At 37.7% G+C, this 24826-nt stretch overlaps 1 protein-coding gene and 1 non-coding gene across 7 annotated transcripts in view; one reads left to right on the forward strand and one right to left on the reverse strand.

The window, feature by feature from the left end:
* Positions 1-24826, reverse strand: part of LOC134744554 (monocarboxylate transporter 3) — a 71124-nt gene that overhangs the window by 25568 nt on the left and 20730 nt on the right. For all 6 annotated transcript variants that reach the window (XM_063678386.1, XM_063678387.1, XM_063678384.1 and 3 more), the window contains exons 2-3: positions 16535-16811; positions 11131-11274 (exon numbers count right to left, since the gene is read on the reverse strand). In XM_063678386.1, the coding sequence (XP_063534456.1) occupies positions 11131-11274; positions 16535-16811 (421 nt within the window). The remainder of the gene's footprint in view (positions 1-11130; positions 11275-16534; positions 16812-24826) is intronic.
* On the forward strand, positions 14973-15044 carry Trnak-cuu (transfer RNA lysine (anticodon CUU)). The gene has a single exon. It is a non-coding gene; the product is annotated as a tRNA-Lys (tRNA).

Raw genomic sequence — 24826 nt, forward strand, 5'->3', positions numbered from 1 at the left:
TTAGTAATGATGTAGGTGTTACCTACATTCGCGAGGAAGCCAAAGAACAGACGATAAAGGGCTGAATGACGTATTATTTAGCTTTAGGATTTCGTTCCACAAAATGGGTTGGGAGGTTTGGACATATTTACTACAAAATATGAATCATCTCTACTACCTAATATTCAAATGCGAAAGTAACTCCGTCTGTCTGGCTGTTAATTCTTCATGCTTAAACCACCACTGAGCCGATTTAGATAAAATTTTAATCGATAAAGGGTAATATCAATATAAAATACGATATATCTAGAGTAGTTTTTATCAATCATCAACATCAATGTACACAGACGAAGTCGCGAGCAGAATCAAGTAATATAAAGTTAATCCGACTGGGTCAACAAATATAAGTATGTGAAAGTTTTAAGGCTACCTACCTAAACACTTTAACAGATATGTGTAAGAGGTGCTGCGAAAAAAGTCAGTAATAATGCAGTGTGTGTAAATTGTATTATGGCTGACTGTTTAGAATAATTGGGTCGAAATTCTTTTCGTTGTTTTGTTTTTTGTCCCCAAAAAATGTGACGGAGTGCAGCATTTTGAATGAGATGAAATTTAGCTTTGAATTTTTGTCATGTTTTTAAAATCTACATTATTATATTTTTTTAATCTACATCTAGAAAGACATGCGATAGCACTAGACTTTTTTATTAGGGTTCCGTACCCAAAGGGTAAAAACGGGACCCTATTACTTAGACTTCGCTGCCTGTCTGTCTGTCGGTCTGTCTGTCCGTCTGTCACTAGGCTATATCTCATGAACCGTGATAGCTAGACAATTCAAATTTTCACAGATGATGTATTTCTGTTGCCGCTATAACCACAAATACTAAAAACAGAATAAAATAAATATTTAAGAGGGGCTCCCATACAACAAACGTGATTTTTTGCCATTTTTTGCGTAATGGTACGGAACCCTTCGTGCGCTAGTCCGACTCGCACTTGGCCGGTTTTTTATGTGATAGAAGACGGAAATACAAGCGTGGCAGTGGTCAAAAACAAGACAACAAAAAGATTTTTGACCCAATTATCAGTTTGTAACGATTATCGTGCGTCAGGCTTTAAATTACTCCGGAAAAACCAGCGGCATTAATACTGCACGGCAATCTTTGTGCAGTGCCGCATTCACGGAAAGGAACGCCCTCAAGCCACGTTTTTAAATTTAAAAACGACCAGGGGTTTTATATTCGCTTACAGGGTGCAGGCGATTCTAATTCTCAAATTGCTCAGAATAACCAGTATACTCTTCTTCGAACGTAGATAACTGTTAGAAGTGGGTCTCGGTTACACTTTCAATTTGCCAGCACTCGGTAAGCTGTAGGAATAGCCGGTCAGGACACAACGCTTACATTCGAACGCCGGGGTCGCTAGCAACTGAGTAGCGTCTTTTCAAAAGGGCTTCTTTCTTTATGAAATCCATACAAAAATAAACCCTTTTACCCTACTTAAAGGGTTTATTTTTGTATGGATTTCATAGAGAAATAAGCCCTTTTGAAAAGACACTCCTCAACTGTTCAATTTCACACATGCTTTTGTTGCCGTTTTAGCGAAAATTCGAGAACAAAGAGGAAAGGAAACTAATTCCATTTCAAATCGCACGTCACCTTCGCCAACGTGAATGATATATGTACAGACAATATAAATCCTACGATCATTAAACAGCCAGGAAAACATGTTTCTACCTATTTAAAACAATAGGTACCTACTTACCTAGAAAAACAAGTGCCTACATGTTAATGTGAAAATTGATGTCATTACCTTATGTGAATTTATCACGCTAAGCAGCATAAGATAGCATGTGCATCTAGGAATCGTAATCGTGTAAGAGTTTAGGAGATTTTAATGTTAATTTGTGACATTTTCAAGTTTGTGACATGCTACTAAAGGGTCAAACAGCACAATCAGCCGAAAACAAAAAGAGCTCGTAGTGTTAGAGTCGAGGATTTTGCCACCGAAAAAAGAACGGGTCTGTTGCATCCACATCCCACCAGGGACTGTAATGTTCGGGATTCCGTACCCACGATTTCCGATTTAACCCTTTATTTCCAGTGAGTAAACTGGCTTTTCAAACAAAAGAATTTGGTAGATTTTCAGTGAAAGAAAATCAATTCTGTAGCCCAAGTTTAAACTCGACTGACACATCTCATTAAAACGTCTAAAACGGATCCAAATTATTTAATATTTTTTCATGGCGATACCTTCGTTCATCGTGACGCACCAAATAGTCCAGTTGATTATGCTGCGGATGTTAAATTATTTTTCATCACACTTGCTCGAAAAAGATCTTATTTCATGTGTACTAAAGGACAAAGGCCTATATTGTTCCCGCGGGAGTTATGGATTCTGAAAAATAAAGCTATAACTCACTCGTGAGATAGCTTTTTTTTTTTAGTCACTAATTCATACGAACCAAGTAGGTATATTTTTACACAATTTTCAATTGTGGCTGAATGCTGATGGGTCTGTGCCTTCGATGTATTATTATTATTATTCAGAGCCCACTGTGTCCCACTGCTAGACAAAGGCCTCCCCCCTCTTTTTCCACTCGTCTCTGTTTAATGCTATATCCGGCCAGCCTGTCAAGAAGGAGTCCAAGTTATCCCGCCATCACCGACGAGGTCTGCCGGTGTTCGATGTATAAACTGCCAAAAAAAATCAAAATGGCGGACGAATGTTTGAAATGTCACCGTATGAATGATTTCGCTTAAAATTTTATTTTTTCTTCGGAAGTGTGATGAAAAACATTGTGTGTAACTCCGGGGGTAAGAACATTGTTACTCGAGTCTTTAATTCACTCCAGCCTGCAGCTGTCGTGAATATATAGACTCGTACAATATTTCACTTACCCCCCACGTTGCACAATGTACTATAAAGTACCTACTACAAGTACTGAAGCTATAAATAGCTGCAGTCAATTGCTGCTGCGGGTTACAATTTCAATGAAGTTATACAAATGAGCGCCTCCTGTGATGGGAATTGCGACAGTTGGTTGTACAGTCAGCATCAAATCAACTCTGCCACCCTCAAATACTTTTCCAAATAGAGATATATCTCGACAGTTTCCGTCCAAAGGTATCCCATCAAAAACATTTTTATGTAAAATGTTGCTAAAACGACCATATGGCCTCGCACTGTCAAAAAGTTATTATCAGATCTCATGTAGAGCCAAGCTTAGAAGCTTGACTTGAGTTAGCTAACTTCACAAACTCTACACCTTAGTCCAAATATGTGGCTTGGCCGTTTCTCGAAATAATGTCGAAAGAACAACAACTTTGTTTTATTTAGGTAGGTACTCGTATTCTATTTATCTACAGAGAAGTAATATCGCCTGTTCCTATTAGATAAGTATTTATTAATAAGTTTTCGATCCACACTGTTCCAATTACTTAGGTTATAAATACGGAGAGAGATACTAAGAAATAATGCTACTATCTGAATTCAATTTCAAGAGGTTCCTTAGTCAAAATAATATCATCGATTCGTTTCTAAGTAACTGCAATAGGATTACTGACTTTATCCATTTATTCAGGTCCTATTGTACTTTGTACAAGAGTATTCGGTCTATAGTCCTCACATAACCGGGATGCAGATCAAAACTTCGCACACATTTGAATTTATTAGCAGATACAGGTTTCCCCGCGATGTTTTCCTTAACCAAATAGCAACAGTAAGATGATCACATGATATTTCATATATAGCTACGTCCTCAGAAGCTCATATTATTGGTATTGGTAACAAGCCGCGATTTGGATTTCCAGTTTATAAACGAATCTGCTCAGTTACCAGCGCCTAATGCGAGTCATGGCATGTGCATTCCCACAAAAAGATGATGTTGAAGACGGAACTAAGTGGAAGAGAAAAAGTCGGAAAGCGAAGCCTGTGGGCTCCAAAGCAGTAGCTGAGGACGCAACCGAGATGAGGGAGAGAGACCAACGCATAATTCAAAATCTGCTACCTACTAAATAAATAAAGTGCAATTAAATAATTAACTTGTATAGAGGAGAAACAGGTTACAAATGTAATTAAGTTTTCTCCAATATGCTCGGAAATGTTTACCTTATTGTAGCAAAAATAGTTTATTGTCAAACTCAAATAAAAAAAATAAAAACAAACCATTCTGTCTTATTCTACTGGACGGGAAGTAAAAAACAATACAGTAATAACTTATTACTTACTGTATTGTTTTTTACTTTTTTTAAATATGTATCCACAAAGAAAACGCAAACAGCCAATTATTATAGCCGCGACCACGACCCAATCAGCTATCATTTTAAGCTATGGGATAGTGAGATAGTAAGCTTAACGATCTTACGTCTCGTTCTTACAAGACCGTCGTGCGTCGTGTATGATGGTGCGAAAACTGCTTAATAAAATCAAAGGTTATAGTTTGTCAAACAACTTTGTCAGTAGGAAAAGTCACGAAATTAAAAAATTTCTATGGGAATTTGGTTGGCACTTTTTTCTACTGACGGAAATGGCTTGAAAGTCTATATATAAAATATCTTATATATTTTTTTTTAAGGATCTCATCCGTGTTCATACAGCTTTTATTGCACAATTATATTGAATGAACGGATACTGAATGGTACTGAATGGCAGAATAAGTTGTGCCTTAAACTTTAAAAAAATAATTAAAGAGGGGATTTGTTATTGACGTTTTTGATGTGAAGGTTCGATTTGAGTGATGCTTGTTGCTCAAATAATCATTATTTTACCTTATAGCCTGCATGTTTGGAGAAAAACACTATATATGCCTCGGCAAGAATAGCAATTCGTCGATTCATCTTTTCAGTCGGACTCCGCTTCGCGTCGTCCTACAAAATCGACACTCTTCCAGGAATTACCCTTTCCCGGCCTCTGAAATAATGTACTATTAAGTACCTAATACCCTCGTCCTCGCCTGGTGGGAATAGCAACAGTTGTAGCTCTGTTAATCGATGTGTTGGAATTTCCCTTGGGGTTGATTTTCACCGATAAATAATTTGCTAAGCGGTGTCAGAGTTCCTGTTTAATGAAGCAAATTAATAGCGATTCGGAAGCGGCGGGGAAACAGTTTACTTAAATCAAAAGAAGGACATTGGAAAATGTGAGATTATGTAATCGAAGCAAATTATGGTACTTATATATAGTTTTTCCGAATTTTTTTTTAAGATTTAACAATTTGATTTCAACAAAACAATAAAAATTTATTGCTACAGCTATAATATTTACACTGTATTAATGTTATTTAATTACATTTATTTAAATTAAGAACCTTATATTACGATTCTTCATACTGATCTGATGATAGTGATGATGCAGTAGGAAGGTCATAGGAATTCTGTAATAAAATATCGCAACCGCAACCCCATCGCGTTTGGACTGGTATTGCGTAAAAGTACTTAGATAGTTGATGTTTAAACATTTTCTACGTTTACGTTTTTAATCTAGCGTAATTTGCTCGACGTGGTCTTCCATGCCAAATACCTATAGCCTGGATTGAAAAAAAAAAGAATAATAATTCCTAACAGACAGCTGGCTCATATTTAAAGCCGGCCATGTTGTACGAGACAAATAGGACATCTACGGATAGTTAGATGTTAGGAGCATCTAAGCGAAGGACGTCACGCCGCCGCACTACACTATAGCATGCCATATGCCATAATTGTGCCAAGGCCACACGCGGGCATATATTTGCATACAGTACGCTCTCGTTACGAACGGGCTTGGAGTTGTAGCACCATAACACAGATTACATTAAACTAGAGCAGATTCGTCACTCTCATACAAAGCTCTTATTGTGATGAAGTTAACTAAAGAGAAGTATTTCCAACTGAGGACGTCACGCGGCACTACGCTACGGCATGCCATAATTGTGCCAAGGCCACTTGCGGGCATACATTTACATAGATCACGCTCTTGTTACGTACGGGCTTAAGAGTTGTACCATAACACAGATTATTTTAATGATCTGTCAGAAATACCGAAGCAATTAAGGATCGGTTAAATAGAACATCTATAAAGTCAAACTAAGCTACCTCTACACCGACTTGACGATGTGTATACAGAATACAGAATACAGAACTTTATTGGTAAAAGCAAATTTTACAGGTCACATTTTACACTTATAAAAATATATATATATGTACATATGTTCGTTAATATAATTAATTACATATTTCATAACATTTTTAAACTTAAAAAAACATTATTAGATTTAAATATAACATGAATATATATTTTTTTTTAAATTACCATGCAGAAGTCAACGACCTCATCGAGTATTTATAAATTCGTCAATGCTGTAGAATGCTTTTTCTATAAGCAGCAGTTTAAGTTTAGATTTAAATACTTGGTTACTATTTAAGTTAAGTATATCTGAGGGTAATGAATTGTAAATAGTTGGTCCCATGACGCTGAGTGACCGTCGTGATTTGGCGAGTCGGCGCCTCGGGGCAAGTAGCCGGGGACGTCGCTCACTACTAGAACGTTTATAGTTCTGTATGTTTTGCCTAACGTACATACACGCGGCCAGTATGTATACACAGGGTAGGGTAAGGATCTTGTGTTTCCTAAACAACTGTTGTGCCGGATGGTCCATCGGCTTTCCATCAATTACACGAATGGCGCGTTTTTGCATTTTGAACGCTCTGTCCCTCTCCGCAGCCGTAGCCCACAGTTCCACTCCCTGAACTAAAATCGAGTGAAAATAACCATAGTAAGCCATCTTTAGGTTTTCGATTGATAGACTGCCGGCTAACCGGGACAGGGCGTAACATGCTGAGGCCAGTCTGTCACAGATCATTGAAATATGAGACGCCCAAGTCAGCCCAGAGTCGATCATGTATCCCAAGTACTTAGTAGTATCAACTTGTGGTATTATTGTGTCATTTAGTACTATATTAAGTTTATTTTTTATTGAATTCCTTAGTTGAAAATGTATAATATTGGTCTTTTCAGGGTTAAGTGACATGCCATTAGAGGTGAACCATTTTTCTACTAGTTTCATTACATGACTGAGCTTAGATGTTAAACTATCGAAACAGTTGGCATTAACAATTATACAAGTGTCGTCTGCAAATAACACATATTCTACGTCTGGACAGGCTGTTGTTATGTCGTTGGCGAGTATTAATAAAAGATTGTTTCCCGCGACAGATCCTTGAGGGACGGCGCTGCTACCAGTTGACTCAAGGTCAGATTTAGAGTTGAGCACGTAGGTGCGTTGCTTTCTATTTTCTAGGAAAGACATAATCGTTTTATGGAAGGTTCCCGTGACACCGTACTCAAACAATTTCTTAAGAAGAAGAGAGTGATTGATAGTCTCGAAGGCGCGCGACAGGTCGCGTGTGGAATTGTAAAGGGGAATTGTAAAGTATAAATGTCAAATTTCTATTAAAATATTACCGATCATGGTGGCACTCCACATTTTCTCGCAGTGCAAAGTTAGTTTAGACGTACTCAAGGATAGAAGTTTCGAAATGACGAGTTGTACTACGCTATGGCATGCCAAAATTGTGCCAAGGTCTAGTCATAGTCTATACGAATGCGAAATTTCCCCTGCGAGAAATAAATACCCAATACCCAATCTTACTTTTCATGATACACGAACGCAAATAAACGCGCGACAAGCAAAGTGCTTTCAACCCTACACAAAAGCCGAAAGTTCAAAGCCCTTTTGGTCACCGCGGAGAGAAAACACTCGTAAATGTGCACTGTTGCGAATGTGTTTTTTTTTTAAGAGTGGAATATCTTCTATAGCAGCGGTTCTCAAAGTTTTTTGGTGACGGAACCCGTTTGGAAAGCGAAATATTTGACGGAGCCCCAAATGAAAAAAAATTGTTCGTCACTGCGGAGTAGATATACCTAATAATTATTGGACTAGCGGAGTAGATATACCTAATATAATTGTATTAGTCGAATAATTAAAAATGTTATAGTTTTAAGAAAATAATGTGCAATAATTGACGGACATAAGTGTATCTTTGTAAACCTACATGGCAAAATAAAATTGAAATTGAAATAGAAAAGCTGGTTTTCGTTCTTATTATTACAAGTATTCTCATCGGAGCCCCAACTGAGGCTTTACGGAGCCCCAGGTGTCCGCGGAGCACACTTTGAGAATGGCTGTTCTATAGTATTTCATTTTCTTTGTTCACAATTAAATTAATTTACAAAGCACTCCGAGGATGTGCTATTAAACCTTGAAAAAGGATGCTCTGATCCGTAATTTCAATACAAACGAGACCGCACCAACCAAGCAAAGGCGTTCCTTGAAAACGAATACATCATTACATTTATTATAACTGTAACGCCTGCCGTTTGATCCTGACATTATTGAACCGTAACCACAATCACAAATATACTTATAGTTAGATATATAAGCAAACGAATCTACCTTGTATACCAAAAGATCATTCAACAAAACATTCGTGCCTGTGGTCTCATCTCTCGACCGAAGCGTTTGGAATTAGTAATAAAAGCTTCTTTTTTTAAATAGTTGTTCAGTTTTTTAAGCGCTTGTTATAATTGACGTAATCGTAATACAATTTGCATCGATTTGCAGTTGTTCGAGAGATCGGTGCAAATTATATTTAGTCCACTACACGGACTAATTTTCACAAGACCCGGCGCCATATTTCTATGAAAATATCGACAGATAAATAACAGTCCTCTGTTGTCTGAATACAGATGCGAATTAAATCACTATTATGTAAATCTAAACTAGACTCATTCAATAAACAATGTCTATTAATGAGGAGGCGAAGCTTAGCCTAAACAACAACCACTTTAATAAACTGTCCTTATACCTATTGTTTGTCCCATTACCTGTTTTTACCCTTTTTAGTATTAACACAAAGAATCCTAAATGCATCGTAATATTCGTAATTGGTTATCTCTATGGGAGGCGGAGTTTAGCTCGCTCGTAGGGATCGAGGTATATAAAAATTTTCTGAAGTGGTTCACCGGGAATGTCCTCAATTGTACCTGCGAGTTCAATAGCTTTCATATTATTTCTGCCGTAAATAGCAATCCCCATTTTCCGGCGCCAAATTCTTCAGAAGCTTTATATTAAATCGATAAACCTGGAGGAAAATATCTAGTTGTTTACGAAATCCAAGTGGTAACCCGGCAGAGTTCAGTTGGCAGCTCGCTTGTATACAAACAGACCAAACAGTTGTGAAGGACGATAAGTAAAAATAGTCAGGTGACTGGCCATTATTACCGATCGCCGGCTAATCACACAATAGGATACCCTACCCACACGTGCTAACAGCAAAACATCTGGGGGCCTAGCCAAGATAACAATCGTACATCGTCGACAAACGCCAAACGAATAGAAAAAACGTATCGGGATGACAAAAAGTCGCGTGACTATTTCCATATATTATTTGCCTGGGACTGAATGATATTTATGTTTCTTGTATGTAAATTCTCTATTAATTTATTAATTGTTACCAATTGTATTTGTTTAAAATTTAATTTAATTCAGTGAATGTTTGTTATATTTTATTTTCTCTTGATTATGACTGTATGACTTGTCAAAAGTGCTTATTTTTAAGCCTACTTGAAATAAATAATTTTTGAGTTTGAGTTTATTTAAGTTTCGATTGGCAGAAAAAGTAAGGGCAAATCGCCTAGCATGGTACGGGCATGTGATGCGGAGGGATGAAAGTCATGTGACGAGAAATGTATTAAGAATGAATGTGGAGGGAGGTACGAGGAGAGGAAAACCGAGGAAAAGGTGGATGGACTGTGTGAAAGATGATATGAAACTAACGCAAGTGAATGATGAGATCACGGGTGACAGAGAGGTATGGAAGAAAAAGACATGCTGCGCCGACCCCAAGTGAATGGGACAAGGGCAAGCGAATGATGATTTAAGTTTCGATTGGCGTTTTCTATCGGGGATTTTCATCTTGGCTGGGCCATTGGTAGACTTTATAGCGTTGCAATAAGGTTCACGAACGGTCAAATACTGGTTCGTTTTAGCGTTGGACTAGTGCACGGTGGATTGGATTGATAGGAATGACATCAGTACTACCGGATGCCGGCCAGTTGTTCCCCGAATTGCTAATTGAATGTTTAGGAACTGGGCAATTAAGAGCTCTTAAATGAGTCACTATGAAAACACTAGCGGAGGTAAATTTACAATATTGTGATAACAAACCTCATAGATATATTGCGTTAGAAACCGATATAATCATAATTTTCACATTGAGCTAAATGATAGGCTTTTTAGTCTTTACATCTACAACAATAGTTTGGCAGCCTAAATATAACAATAAGGGATTGCAATATTTGCAATATTTTAGGTTCGGCAGACGAAATACGAAAATTTAATATGAATATTGATTTACGTGACTACGTCTCGACTATGTCATGGCACGGTCATTTTACTCTGGAACTGTAAGCGTAAATATATTAATGAAAATTTATTCGTTTTAGGAACGACAATAGCATTAATCGACTTAAACATTGGAAGAATCAGTAATTGCGCGGATAGGTAGGATTGCTCGCTCCAGCGCCAAGGACGTGCGTATTAGGCGCCAGTGAGGGCGGCACTCTGTCGTCGCGACGCCGCAGAAGACTGTTCGCCGTGGGCGGGGTGCGTACGCGTCAGGACAGTAATGCTCCCACCAATCGGGCACTCTCACTCCTAAACGAATTGTCAGTCCAAAGACCTGATGTCGATGTCTTTTATAACTCACCGGGCTCGTTTTCCACAGCTCTATATATGTTTTTGAGTGATTGTACCTAGTTTGTAATGTTTAACTTTTTGTGTAGGTATATTGTAAATACTTGTTTAATCTTGTTGTGTAACATGTAAGCGATTTACTATAAACTGTAAGCTTGTCTGTTGTATGAATAAACAATAAAAAGAAAGAACCTGGAAGTCTTATAAAATTGAACCTATACAGGGTTAGGTTAGGTTACAATTGGACGCCCAAAAGCGAGAAGTACAATAATCTGTAATTGGTTAAAGACACAGCTAGCTGATGATGATGACAGTATGTCGACGAATAGCAATACGCTTGTTTTGTTGTCTGCTGACCGCCTGCTAAGTTATGCTAACTTCACGCCTACTATACAGGTTTCGCAGCAGGGAAAACTCACCTCCAAGCAGGCCGTAGGTGATCATCATGACGGTGACGCTCTTGCTGAACGTGGAGAGCACGAAAGCCGACGCCGCCACCAGCGAGCCCGCCACGCACACCGCTCGGCACCCGTATTTGTTGCATAGCGCTGATACTATGGGACCTGGAAACAAATAAAAAAAATTAGGGATTGATTATTGTAGGATAACAGGTACCGGGTAGGTACGATCAAGAGATTTGAATTCTGTACAATCTCCACCTTGTTCAATGACAATAATATGAGATCCTTAGCCGGTTTTGTCTTGATCAACAGCAGAAATTGGCACAGCAATAAAATACCTGACTGTACTTACCTAGGCATAATATACAAAGGTATACTTATATATTTCAAGTTGATCGACTCGTCATATGTAAATGATTAATGCAACCCACCACTTGAAATGAACTCCATTGTCTTTTATTTCTTACTAGCTGTTGAAATGAAGACTCAAAATATATAGGCCTTAGTTTTAGTTTAATACCCGGAGCTAAAACGACGTACATACCTAAATGGAAAATTAATCTTCAAGAATAAAGTGCTAGTTGCTAACATAACAAATCCAAAGTGATTTAAGGTCAATGCATATTTAATATTAACCGGACATGATGAAAATGAGTCATTTGTTTTTGTTATTTTTCTCAGTATAAAAAAATGTCTCAGTACTCGCACAAAAACGCCTTATCAATGGTAGGTAAATCACGCCCGCCATGACCGTGAAACGACAAACTTTGTTATTCAATCAACACAACTAGGCTGCCGAGACGTACGCGTCATAAGTAATAAAATCTAGATTTTATCAGCATGTACCTAAGTAGTTTATTATATGCAAACTATAATATACTATAGTAAGTTAAAGAAGCACAGACGAGACTAGTCCGCAGCTTTACCTTGTTCTCGTTTATTGTAAATGCTAATAGGGCGAAGCGCTAGACTACATTGGAATATTTCCCCGCTTTACATATTTAATGACCAATATTAACAGTGATTGAAGAAGCAATATTCAGTTTTTTAAAACGAAAATAGTAAACAGCTATCGCAGTAATATGGTATGGCGGAGCGAGTGGCTGAGACATTGCATACAGCGTTCGATTCATGGACTTTTCTACATGTGAATGAATTTGTATTTTATTTTTTGTTTTTATTTATTGATTAATTTATAATTACTGTTGCAGTAAAAAATCTCAATTGTAATTGAATAAGCAGGTAAAATTGTTTTGAAAGAAAGCTGTGTCGCAATTTTATTGCTTTAATCCATTTATCTGTTAAAATGAAATAATAAATTATATTTACATTTGTATGAGTATTTTTGCTAGTTGTTTTTTGAACTTATTGCCTTTATTTTCACAAGCGTTTATACCATACTTGTCAAAATGAAAATATTTGACACGAAAAAGAAAATTGAGATAATTTATTTCCAGGGCAGGGCGGTGTGTCAACAATGGTGGAATAATAAATGAAAGCGACACAATTGTCGAGTGATTGCCCTAATTAACGCACACGTCATCGAAATGCAAAGCGGGTCAATATGGCCGTTTACATACGCCTAATATGGTTCGGTGTCAATTTAAATGGTAATATTTATTACGCTATTATGCGAAGGTTAACTTCATTCTTATAAGGATCTGAAATATTCGATAGTTTAGCAAATTTGTTCTTAGTGCAATGTCAAGTTGATGATACTAAGAAAACTTTATTAGGCAGATTATGATGCTTTGTTTACCGTACAATTTCTCATAAGGAGTTGAATTATAATTAAATAAATATGTCTCTCAGTGTCAAGTAGGTATATAAGATTGCAAAGTATGCATAATGCATATAAGTATTTACATTTTAATCGCTTTGTACTACTAAGGGCATGTATGCGGCATTAGGTATTACTAATGTAACTACAATAATGAGACGGCGACGTGTTAAGAGTCCCCGGCAAGCTCGGCTAAATTTCACCCTCCCATACAAACGGAGTTTCGTTCTCATTTTAATACGTGTTGGATTGTAATGAAACTTTGCACATACAATGACATGAGGTATATCTAGGTCTGTAATTAGCTAATTAGTTTATATAGCTCCAGTTTATAAAACAAACGAAATAGAGCAAAAACAAGGTTTGTATGATAAAACTTGAATTCGCTGTATTTTATTAACTATGGTATCTGAAGCTACATAAACTAATTACAGACATAGATAAACCTTATCCTATTGTAAGTAAAAAGTTTCAGAGCAAACTCGTTTTATAATGAGACCGTAACTACGTTTGTATGGAGAACCAAGCTTGCCAGGAATTCTTAATTTACTAGAGAATCAGGCAGAGAGCCAGGCTAATAATTAATTTCCAAGTTAAACAAAAAACCCTGCATCATATTTGCATCTAGTGTACGTAACTGAAATGATTACAAGGTGGCGTATAAATATAGTCTTCAGCAGTCTTTGACCAAAAATAGCTTACTTATAAAGCGCCATTTAGACGGTTCAAGAACTTACATGCAATTTTCATTACATAGCGGGCGTATTGAGTCGATCGACTAAATTCATTGTCCTCTGTAGTTAGAAATGTATTAAATACTGCATGCAAGTTCTGGAACCGTCTAAATGGAAGCCCCATTTAGACGGCTCATACGTGCGGGGCTTAAGAATTTCGGGGCGGGGGTGGAAATTGAATTTCTGAAATAAATAATTATTTAATTTAATTTAATTTAATTTTAAAACGCGTTTCTAAAGAAATATAGATTCATTTACTCAGATGTCAATAAACGGAAAGTTATCTGGCGCAAACATTATTCGATATGCAAATTCCAATTCGTAGTTTAAAACAACGTTATCTCCCAGAACTCAATTCGCTAGTTCTGGCTGTGTGAACTCATTGTGTGAGCAGGCGAGTCTGAATCTTCGGTAAAACAGTATAACGTGGCCTCGAGATAACAAACAGCTACACGTATTCAAATTGGCTTTTAAACTGGTTAAAACAAGTGATCAAACATCCCACCCTCGCTGAGCAATTGGAATTAATGAGAGTTGTTGTTTTATCGGTGCAGGTGGGAAAGCAAAATCACCCAAATACTAGTAGTAAGTAGGCAACGCTTGACGATAAAGCGTAAACATACTGTGCATGTTCAGGTTACTATGTCAGACTACAATCAGATAACGATATTGCTGATGTACTAAACACTCATTTCATAGATAACGGCTTATTGAAGTTCTGACTGAAACGCCTACGTTTACTTGGTATGTATTTCAAATACCAGTCATAAAAACGGGAATTTTTTATTGTGCAATTGTAATCAAGCCAGACTCAAACAATTTGATAATAGTTGCTAAGCAGGTATTACACACTTAACGAGATAGTACCTATTTTTATCTAAGGCGATTAGATTGAGATTAGAGCTCTAAGGTAACATTTTCAGAAGTAATAATTAGATACGAATCTTCCGGCCTTCACTTGCTTTAATAATCTGAAATACCTTTGTTAAAGCATATATTGCCTTATGTAGTATTTACATCAAGGGTGATATTTTGTTGATGGAGTTTCCAAATAAAGATACCGGTTTTCATTGTTCTTCAGTGTAAATTATAATTTTTAGATAACACGCCGACTTCTGTTTTCGAGTACGTGAATTTATACTATCCTTCATTTTTATCGAATTATTCATCTGTAGGTATATACTGTTGTAAAATAGTAAAACAAAAAAAGATAGTCCAGTAAAGGATTCGCATGGAGTAGGAGTTAAGGATTAGGAGGTGCAAGCACACACTGCTCGCCCTTAGTTGTGGGCGCCTAGCCTTTTAAAGATAGCATACACCAGAGAATTTAGGACAGGTACCGCCCTGGCCTAGTGGTCTAGCGGTCAGGACGTTAGCCGCTTAAGCTGAAGACGCGGGTTCGATTCCCGCCTCTGCCACTGGTGGACTTGATCACTTTTTCTTCAGTGTATGATATCTATTTCAGTTTATAATAAAAGGATTTGCCACACTGGATGCGTTCTGCGGTCATGAACAACATTGACAGCAACCTTTGAAGTTGAAGTTTGACCTGACCGCTGCCCGCAGAACGCATCCAGTGTGGCAAATCCTAAAAATATAGATTTCGAGAAAAAGAAAGTCATTTCTTTTATTTTTTACTTACTCATGGACGTGTTAATGGAGAAGTCGACCTTATAATAATGAATGAGCGTTAAGGTATTCTTTCATCTCATAAAAAGCAACAATGTAACATCTACCACATTGGATTTGCTAATCAATAGCACATTGCACCAGATGCGTGTAGCAGTGGACATGTGAATATTGCACCAAACGTGACCCAATTGACAGGAAATAGCCTATTCCATGAGGGGATTAAAATGCAAGGCTGATGAACGGTTCGGGGAAATTTCTGCGCCAAATTCAGCAAGGTAAAGCTTGGTTGAAAGGTAATGAATTTTCGGTTTTCCAATTGTTGGAATAAAAGGTATTAGTGAAAGGTAAGATAAATTTTCTCCTCAACAGCAGTTGTAGATTTATATTCTTAGAACAAGTTTATTCGATTTTTTTACTTTTACATCTTGTTGTGTTGCCTGAAGTAAATAATCTTAAAAATATATGTCGGTTGTCGGGTGTAACGCCTCAATGTTAACCAAAATAAAAATATAATCTTACTTTTACGAAAATAATTTTAGTTATTTATTATCTATAATCTTTCATATTATATGTAGAAAACCATCTCCCATACTGTTGTAGATAATTATAATCTTCCTTACATTCGACGTCAACGACGTTGTGATAAAGATTTATATTTATAGTTACCTGCTTATTATTATCTTTATGAGCATTGTCGCATGCTAAAGAAAACACAATGAATCAAAAGTAATTTATGATTAAAAATATTTTATTGGAAACAATCTGAAAATAAAGCAGAGAGTAATTATTGCGGCATTTTATAGTAATAAAAAATAGAGCTAAACCATTTTTAAGTTGCGCGCTCCTGCACAACGCATACGAACACAACAAAAGTCAGTACATAAAAGTACCGACTTTGTTGTGTTTATGTCCATTTCGGAAAGCTGGCTTGCTGACCATCATTATGATTCTACACGCGCCAAAGTACAACTACTATAATGTCAATCGTTATAAAACGACGTGTTATTTTACTGCAACATCTAGTAGCATGTACTTGCATTCATCAAAACTAAACAGATTTGTTGAATGCCATACATCATCTTCAGACATCTCATTAGACATAAATAAACTATTATTTCAACGGTGTTAACAACGGAAACGAAGCCTAAACAATCCAAATGCCAAAACACTTACCTGGCGCCTTTCTTCGGAGCAAGAGAGTAGGTATTTAAAAATGTAGTCGCAACTTGCAACACCCTAATTGCTTAAGGATCAAATAAGGAAAACAACCACTTACCAGCAGCCAAGTATACGCCGGAGAGTAAACTTCCGACCCACGCCACCGTTCCTTTCCCCTCTCCAAAGAACGTGACGAGCTCTGGGAGGAATATTCCAAATGTGTATGCGATGCCGTCGACTATGAGGTTGCACATAAAGGAGGCGAAAACCACAACCCAGCCGTAGCCCCCGTCGGGGGGCGGGGGTAAAGCCCCGTAGTCGTAAGCCTCGTCATCGTCTTCGGCCCCCTCTGCCGTCAGTCGCGCCGCCTCCTCGCATGATGTTTCGCTTTCAGTCTGTAACAACCGAAAAAATGCTTAGCGCAAAATTGCAACTCAATCACAGGTAATAGGTTAATTTCCTAAAGCCAACAACTACGACCACTCCTGACAGTTTTTACTATTTGAAACCGTTAGCATTTCTATTTATTCTAGTAGTACCAAGATTCTCCAATTTTTCCATGAAATTCTAAAAAACATGAAAAACACCAATTTCTCTACTTTATATGGAACGACTCATTAACCTTTTATGAGTCATACTTTCATATTTTAAGAAAAAATATTCTGGATTACGGTTTTATTTTAGATAACACAGATTACTATAAGACTGTACACAATAAAACCCGGCCACGCATGATGTGGTAAATCTTTTTCCCCTCACTAGCTCGGAAAGCCGTCTATTATCCTTTAAAACAAGCGGGGAAAAACGCATTTTATCCACTAGTGGGGAAAGTAATTTGACCTTGGATGGAGCGTGTTTAAGTAGCTTGACAGATAACAAAACGTAAAACGCTCATGATAATGGTTCGTTCGATATTAATTATCATTCAATAAATGGTTTGAGAATCTAATAAAAAATACTAAATTTAGCTTTATTTAATAATTTTAAGTCATAAACCTTAAAATTCCATAAGAAACGTTAGATTTTTTGTAATGATGTTAAAAATAATTCTGAACACACAAGTTGAGTCGATGCAATTTCAAAACGCATCGTTGACATTTCATACGTCAGAACAGAAATGTCAACATTGTCAACAAAATGTTTACTGTTCTTCTCACCGACTCACGTAAAAATCAGAATTTCTAGTGTTATCTGTTATAATATCGTAAAAAAATTTGTGATTCCAGTGATGAAGATGATCTAACGCCTGTGGATGTTGCACTTTCCTCGCTATAGTGAGGGGAAAAATTTTGTGTTACACACGGGTGCAAATGTATTTTACTTCTCGTGTGTTGAAACACTCGCTACGCTCAGGATTCTATTTTAGAACCACTCGCTTCGCTCGTGGTTCAACTATAGAATCCTCTCGCTTGCTCATGTTTCAATTCCACACTCGCGGGTAAAATACAACTTTGCACCCTTGTATAACAAATAACTATTAAATGAATGTACATTGTCAAGCAGCACTTTTCCCTTAAATGATTATCAAACTACATAATAAACATAATATAAAATTAGGTTGTCTGTGACTGAGCGTTATATATTCCACAGTACCTATATTCCTAAACCATACCTAAATAAATAACATTTTTATTATTATTGTTATTTGTATCTCCTTGGATATCACGGGCCTATAAATCCCAGTCTTTTGATAGGCTTGCGTGGGGATATAGATCCAACACGTAGAGTCCCCTTGGAGAGCTTTAATGTCATGTAGAACGCCTGCTGGAACCCGTTCACAGGCGCAACAATAGACACCCATGAACCGGTCGCAGCAGGCATTGGGACTATTGCAGAAAAAGTGAACAGTATACCGGTCTATGGATTGAAGTTTGGGTGGACAATGAGACTGGGCTATTGTAAAGAACTCCGGACACCTGCCATAACAATGTTAAAACACGTTATCGAGGCAGGTGGTGACTTGCCGCTGACTAGATGGGCCCCTGAAACTGCCGTCGTGAAGACGACCAGGAGCAAAACCGGTGTGAGCGGCTCAGGGGTGTCGAGAGGTGTGCGCCGCTTTTTACCCAGTGACTGTTAACAGCCACTGTGCCAACTCGCGTCTTATACATCTTTCACTTCCACCCCTGGAGCATATAGCTCTTACGACTCCCCTCTGGACGGCCAATAAAGGCAAGCCAGAGCTGAGAGTCCTGCGGGTCCCCTTAGGGTCCACTCCGACCGACGAAGACACGCCGGAGACTGAGACCCTGACCGACTCTGGAGCACTCGGGTCCGTGGGGTCGTCACTCCCCAACAGCTCGCCACAAGCTGCCCTGCGGGCTTATTATTGTTATTATTTTATATTTTTTCGTCCACGGTCTTCTGACAGTCTTTACCAAATTTTCCAGTTAAAAATATTTTATTATTTTTGATTATATAAACCAATTTATATCCTATTACATTTTCTTTTCACAATACCTAAAAATTTTCTGACTGTGTTCAGATTGAATTGAAATAGTTCTGAGGTGTTCTAACAAAAAAAAATGCCTCTCATATAAAAACAACTTTCAGTGCTTGGAGTAGAAAGTGTTTTCCTGGCTACGTCAAGTAGAAAAGAGTTTCATAAACTAAGTTTTTGTTAAGACGACATTCTAATGAGCAAAAAACAGCTTATAAAATATTAATACAATTGTGGCATTGTAGTACGAAGCGAGTGAAGATTATCAAAAAACACTGGACAAAAAAATTAAGGTATGATGGAATATATTCGGCGAAAACTCACATACATACATTGTAATGTGATTGTATTTTTATTATAAAAAAAAAAATTACAGATTATTAAAATATAAGAACTGCTTGAATATGTGCACTCGGTAAAAAGATATACCAAAGCAAGATCATACATGGCCGGGTTTCATCGTGTACTGTCTTTATGACAGTCAAATGAGATACATATACAAATGGAAATTAGAAGGAAATCAAGGTAACCAAACGGTGATATATCATTACGTAGTTATGTCACATAGCAAACAAACGATTTAGATAAGAACACGCCAAAATCCCCTAGAAAAATGCACAAACACCATCAGTCAATTTCTCTTTCGATAACACGTTACGACCTTGCTTCGGAAAAGTCCCGAAAGTACACAAATGATCTCATCGAGTCAATAACAATGAAGTGGGCTTGATTTTAATACACCCATGAAAATCAACGATTCATAAATTTAAGAGCATTGCGTCACGGAAATCGTAATTATTTATACATATACATTCGACTTGTTTTTATTGTTCCATCGTTAAGCGAATATTGCCGTAAAATGTTAATTCGGAACGATAAGGCCGTATTTAAAACTGCTTATGTAATAGATCAAAATCTGCAACAAAATAAAGACCCCCTCTATTTAATCGTTGTGACTTTTCTTTTACGCCGATTATTATTTATCTCAAGGGATTCCTTGATACGGAAATGAATTAATTAACGTTAAAATGTTTAGACAATTTAATAAATTGGTAGATGTCAGTTAAGTATTAGGTACCTACTCTGTATTTTAGTAGAAGCATTTACTCAGATCATTTTCGCTTAATAGCATGAGATCCACCTTTTACCTTAAATTTTGCCAACATTTAAAGATTCCTATGTCGGACAGTGTAGGTTGTGCATCCATATTCCGACATGAAAGTAGGTACCCAATGCCATATTATTTTCATTACTTCTCGTTGCCAGCCTCTTTTCAATTTCTCTCAATTGGCTCCGCGACCCACATAGGGCTGACCTATTTTTTGGACGAAACCTGTGATTATCCAACTTTTTATGGCAAGCGTTTTCTATGAACTGCGTATTTACGAGGTACCCAATCCCACGCGTTTGTTTGCGGAAAATAACATTATAAATACAGTGAGTTATATGTATTAACCTAATTTACATAGGAATTAATCTAACACGTGTAACAGAAATAATAGATCAACGAAATTTTCAATGGAATTAGCAACCATTCAATTTAATGAGGGCTAACGCGTATGAATTCGCCGCTAGGGGCGCTAGTGTAGATGGTGATCTTTTCCATAGTTCGAAATGTCAAATGTCACTTGTCACTTCAATGACTAGACTTATATTGACCGGGATATAGACCGTGATTACCTTTTGTATTATTTGTGAGCTCCCGATATTTCGACGCAGTAACATGCATCATGTTCACGGGTGACTGAAGATAGCGGGTGGGTGTCAAAGTTGTGTAGACAGCGCTCTGTCTACCCTCATTCTTGCGCGTCGGCTGCGTTCACTTTCAACGTTATCAACGGTCGCATTCACACTTGTTGGTCCGGTCGCGTTCACACTCGTTGGTCTGTCCAAACACACTACACTCACGGTGTCACTACGCGTGTTTGATTCAGATATCACTGGTTTTTTACACAAACAAATCACAGGATTCCACACATTTGACAGTTTAAACCCATCTTCACGATTAAAATTTTTGTATTTGTGAATTTCAACGGCTTCTCTTACCAATCTTGGTATATAGTGGCGTTCTGTCGAAACGACCTTGGGACTATGCAACTCGATCCAGTGATTTGTACCCGGCTCAAGGAGATGCTGAGCAATAGCTGACTTGCGAACGTCATTGTTCTTGACCGCAGCAATGTGTTCTTTAATTCTGCAGGCAATAGTGCGTTTGGTCTGCCCAATGTACGAACTACCACAGCTGCACTCAACTTTGTATACACCAGGTTTTTCCAGGGGAAAATTGTCTTTAGGCGACCGCAGAAATCGTGCAATTTTCCTGTGCGGGGTGAAGATAGTTTTTACAGAGTAGTTATTTAGTATTTTTGATATCTTGTCTGTCACACCCTTGACGTACGGCATAAACGCTGGCTGTCTCTCAACGCGATGAGTGAGGCGCTTGGTTTTTGTGTCCCGCTTGTCAATGTTAACTCTGTAGCCATTCATCCTCAGGACACTCTGAACATGGTTCAGCTCCTGGTTTAGATGTAGCGAGTCACACAGAGCGTGTGCTCGATTAGTCAGTGATGCCACAACCGAGTTTAACTGTCTGGGATGATGGTGCGAGCTCGCGTGTAAATAGCGGTCCGTGTGAGTCGGTTTCCTATAGACTGAGTGTCCCAGCATGCCACAACCTGTAACATTCAGTCTCACATCCAGAAACGCAATACTCCTTTCTTGTTCCATTTCCAATGTAAACGACATAGATCGGTGCATGCTATTAAGGTGTCCTTGCATCAGTTCAGCTTCCTGTTCCTGTGCAGCTGTGGTAGTTCGTACATTGGGCAGACCAAACGCACTATTGCCTGCAGAATTAAAGAACACATTGCTGCGGTCAAGAACAATGACGTTCGCAAGTCAGCTATTGCTCAGCATCTCCTTGAGCCGGGTACAAATCACTGGATCGAGTTGCATAGTCCCAAGGTCATTTCGACAGAACGCCACTATATACCAAGATTGGTAAGAGAAGCCGTTGAAATTCACAAATACAAAAATTTTAATCGTGAAGATGGGTTTAAACTGTCAAATGTGTGGAATCCTGTGATTTGTTTGTGTAAAAAACCAGTGATATCTGAATCAAACACGCGTAGTGTCACCGTGAGTGTAGTGTGTTTGGACAGACCAACGAGTGTGAACGCGACCGGACCAACAAGTGTGAATGCGACCGTTGGTAACGTTGAAAGTGAACGCAGCCGACGCGCAAGAATGAGGGTAGACAGAGCGCTGTCTACACAACTTTGACACCCACCCGCTATCTTCAGTCACCCGTGAACATGATGCATGTAACTGCGTCGAAATATCGGGAGCTCACAAATAATACAAAAGGTAATCACGGTCTATATCCCGGTCAATATAAGTCTAGTGAAACTAACCGTGAATCATTCAAAACTCTAACTTCAATGACTGACAGCTGTTCTTTAGTCTTTTGGACCACCATCAACAGAGGCGCCAACTGGTGATCAAAAAAACGATAGCCCTCATTACGATCCTCACGACATTTAGATACCTATAAAAAACTCTTATATATATTTTTATCTGCTATCGAATCATGGTCATACAAAACTACAACGGTTTTCCGTCTACATTCATCACCCACACGGGTGTGCTTTTAATGAGATGGACACGCTATGGTATAAATAAATCTAATAAATTATATGAATTAAACATAAGTAAGGGGTATTACTCCTTCTCGTTTATTTGTTGTTTACAAAGAAACTCTGGAATCACAATCAGATTCCTTGTTTTGCTTTCATTTCCATCTTTTTTTTACCACTGCATCAGCAAAAAAGTTACTAAACCCTAATGGGTTACTGATGTATCTTGTCATATTATGGATCGCCAGCTCATGGCGTGTTCCTGCGACAAAGTGCTAGTGTACAGCGACTTCTGAGGCCGCCGTACCTTGACTCACGGTCATTGTCAATGTCGCAGCCTTCACGTTGGTGTCTAATAACAATGGCTTCGTTTGGCCGTGACTTATGTACTGTATTCTACATATAAAAAATTTAGAATTACGAAATAATAATATTATTAATAACAGGATGCTTCTAAACTGTATATGGGGCATTTTCTATGAAAAGGGACCTTATTGTCGATAGCGCTTACGCCGCACAGCGTCGCGCCGCATTGTATTTATATCGGAGCATCGTTAATAATGGCGTAAGCGCCATCGACAATAAGGTCCCTTTTTATAGAAAATATCACATATTATAACAATATAAACATTGGTTAAAAGCAAGCTCTTTTTTGCTTGGCTTTCAAAGCTTTCAAAATTAGCTTAGTAATTATGTAGTTAGTAAACGGAGGGTACATGATTAAAGACAAATATGAGTACTAAATAAAAATAAAGGTTTAAATAAATAAATGAGTACTATGACGTAATTTTTTTCCTTTAATTACGTGACGTGTCTCGCTCGCGCCAATACAGTCGTGTACTAAGCGAAGTACGAGCGAAATGTACAATAACGTCTATAAGTAATGACATCATTCAGATACCTACAGTGTACGTTCGGGTGAACTTTTTTATACAAAGCACAATATTTAACTTGGCAGGGAGTAAAAGAATCTCAATCCAAAAACAAAGGCGCGTCGAAACGGTTGCTCCAAACCACAACAGAGGCTTTCAATTATGCAAGGATCACAATATAGAACTACGGAAGTAGTACCAGGCCGCTGATATCGTTGTTAATCGATAACCTATATGTTCCAGTTCCAGAAGATTCCAGTTGTTCTTTGTCGGGAACAGAGAAACGTTTGCATATTAATACAATAGCAGTCGATATTTCCAACTATTTATCGTCTATGCTAAGACAAACGTCAATTAACTTTGTAAATCGAACGTTCAAGATATTTATCGTCCATGCAACGCTTCCTGTTCGATAGCTCGTAATAATTACAATATTTATCTTCCTTAGTTAACACTAAGGAACACACTCAAATTAGGCCAGTCAAATTAGATTTTTTCTGCTGGGAATTAATTGCGTGGGTTCCTTCTACGTCGAGTGGTTTTGTCAATCCAAGGTAAAACGTATCTCCCATAATGCCCCCAAAATTTATCCACACACCTCCTGGGATGGAGCAACTCGGATTTTACGCATTAAGGATCAAACGACGGTATTAAAATGATTTCCAGCTTGCTGGGAATTAATTCCACAAAACTCTTTTTTTGGATCTAATTTGACTGGCCTATAAGTATAAATGCGTTTAAAAACCACTATTGGAATATAAATAAATGTGTATAATGTGCCCTATGACAGATATGTAAAAAATATTCAACTCGTGTTTCCTTATCCTGCCTGCGTAACGTATGGAAGTCAGACTAGGGCGATGATATTCTAAAACTGAGAACTTGCCAGAGAGGAATCGAAAGAAGTACGTATCAGGCTAATAGACCGCAAACGAGCAGAGGATATAATATCTACCCCAAATGTAGAAATCATACTTAAGAAAAAAGGACAGCTAAAATGGCGATGGACGGGACATGGCCTAGCAGGAGTAGCAGGCCATGGCATAGCAGGACAAAATAATAACAGAGTGGTTCCAACAAGGTGGCAAAAGAAATCAATGTGGCCAATTCAAAAGATGACATCAGAAAAATCAGAGTAGCTCAATGGCCCACAAACATACTATCGACGGGAAAGAATGAAGAGCTTGAAGACACGGCTGGACACTAACCGGAAAACCAATGTGTAAAGAATAAATCATTTGTATTATGCTTAGTATCCGTAATAAATGCTATAATTTTTATTTTTTATTTTTATTTAATCATACTTAGTTACAATAAAATGTGCCTAAATAATGCAATAAACGTTAGCTTAGTAACTAATACTTAACACAATAAAAATAATTTTTAACAAGCAGAAACGTCTGCGATCGATGCTATTAAGCTTAGAATAAATTTAACTCGTAACTGGTGAATTTCCAATATGA

The sequence above is a fragment of the Cydia strobilella genome, chromosome 10 (assembly GCF_947568885.1).
Source record: "Cydia strobilella chromosome 10, ilCydStro3.1, whole genome shotgun sequence".
Taxonomy (NCBI): domain Eukaryota; kingdom Metazoa; phylum Arthropoda; class Insecta; order Lepidoptera; family Tortricidae; genus Cydia; species Cydia strobilella.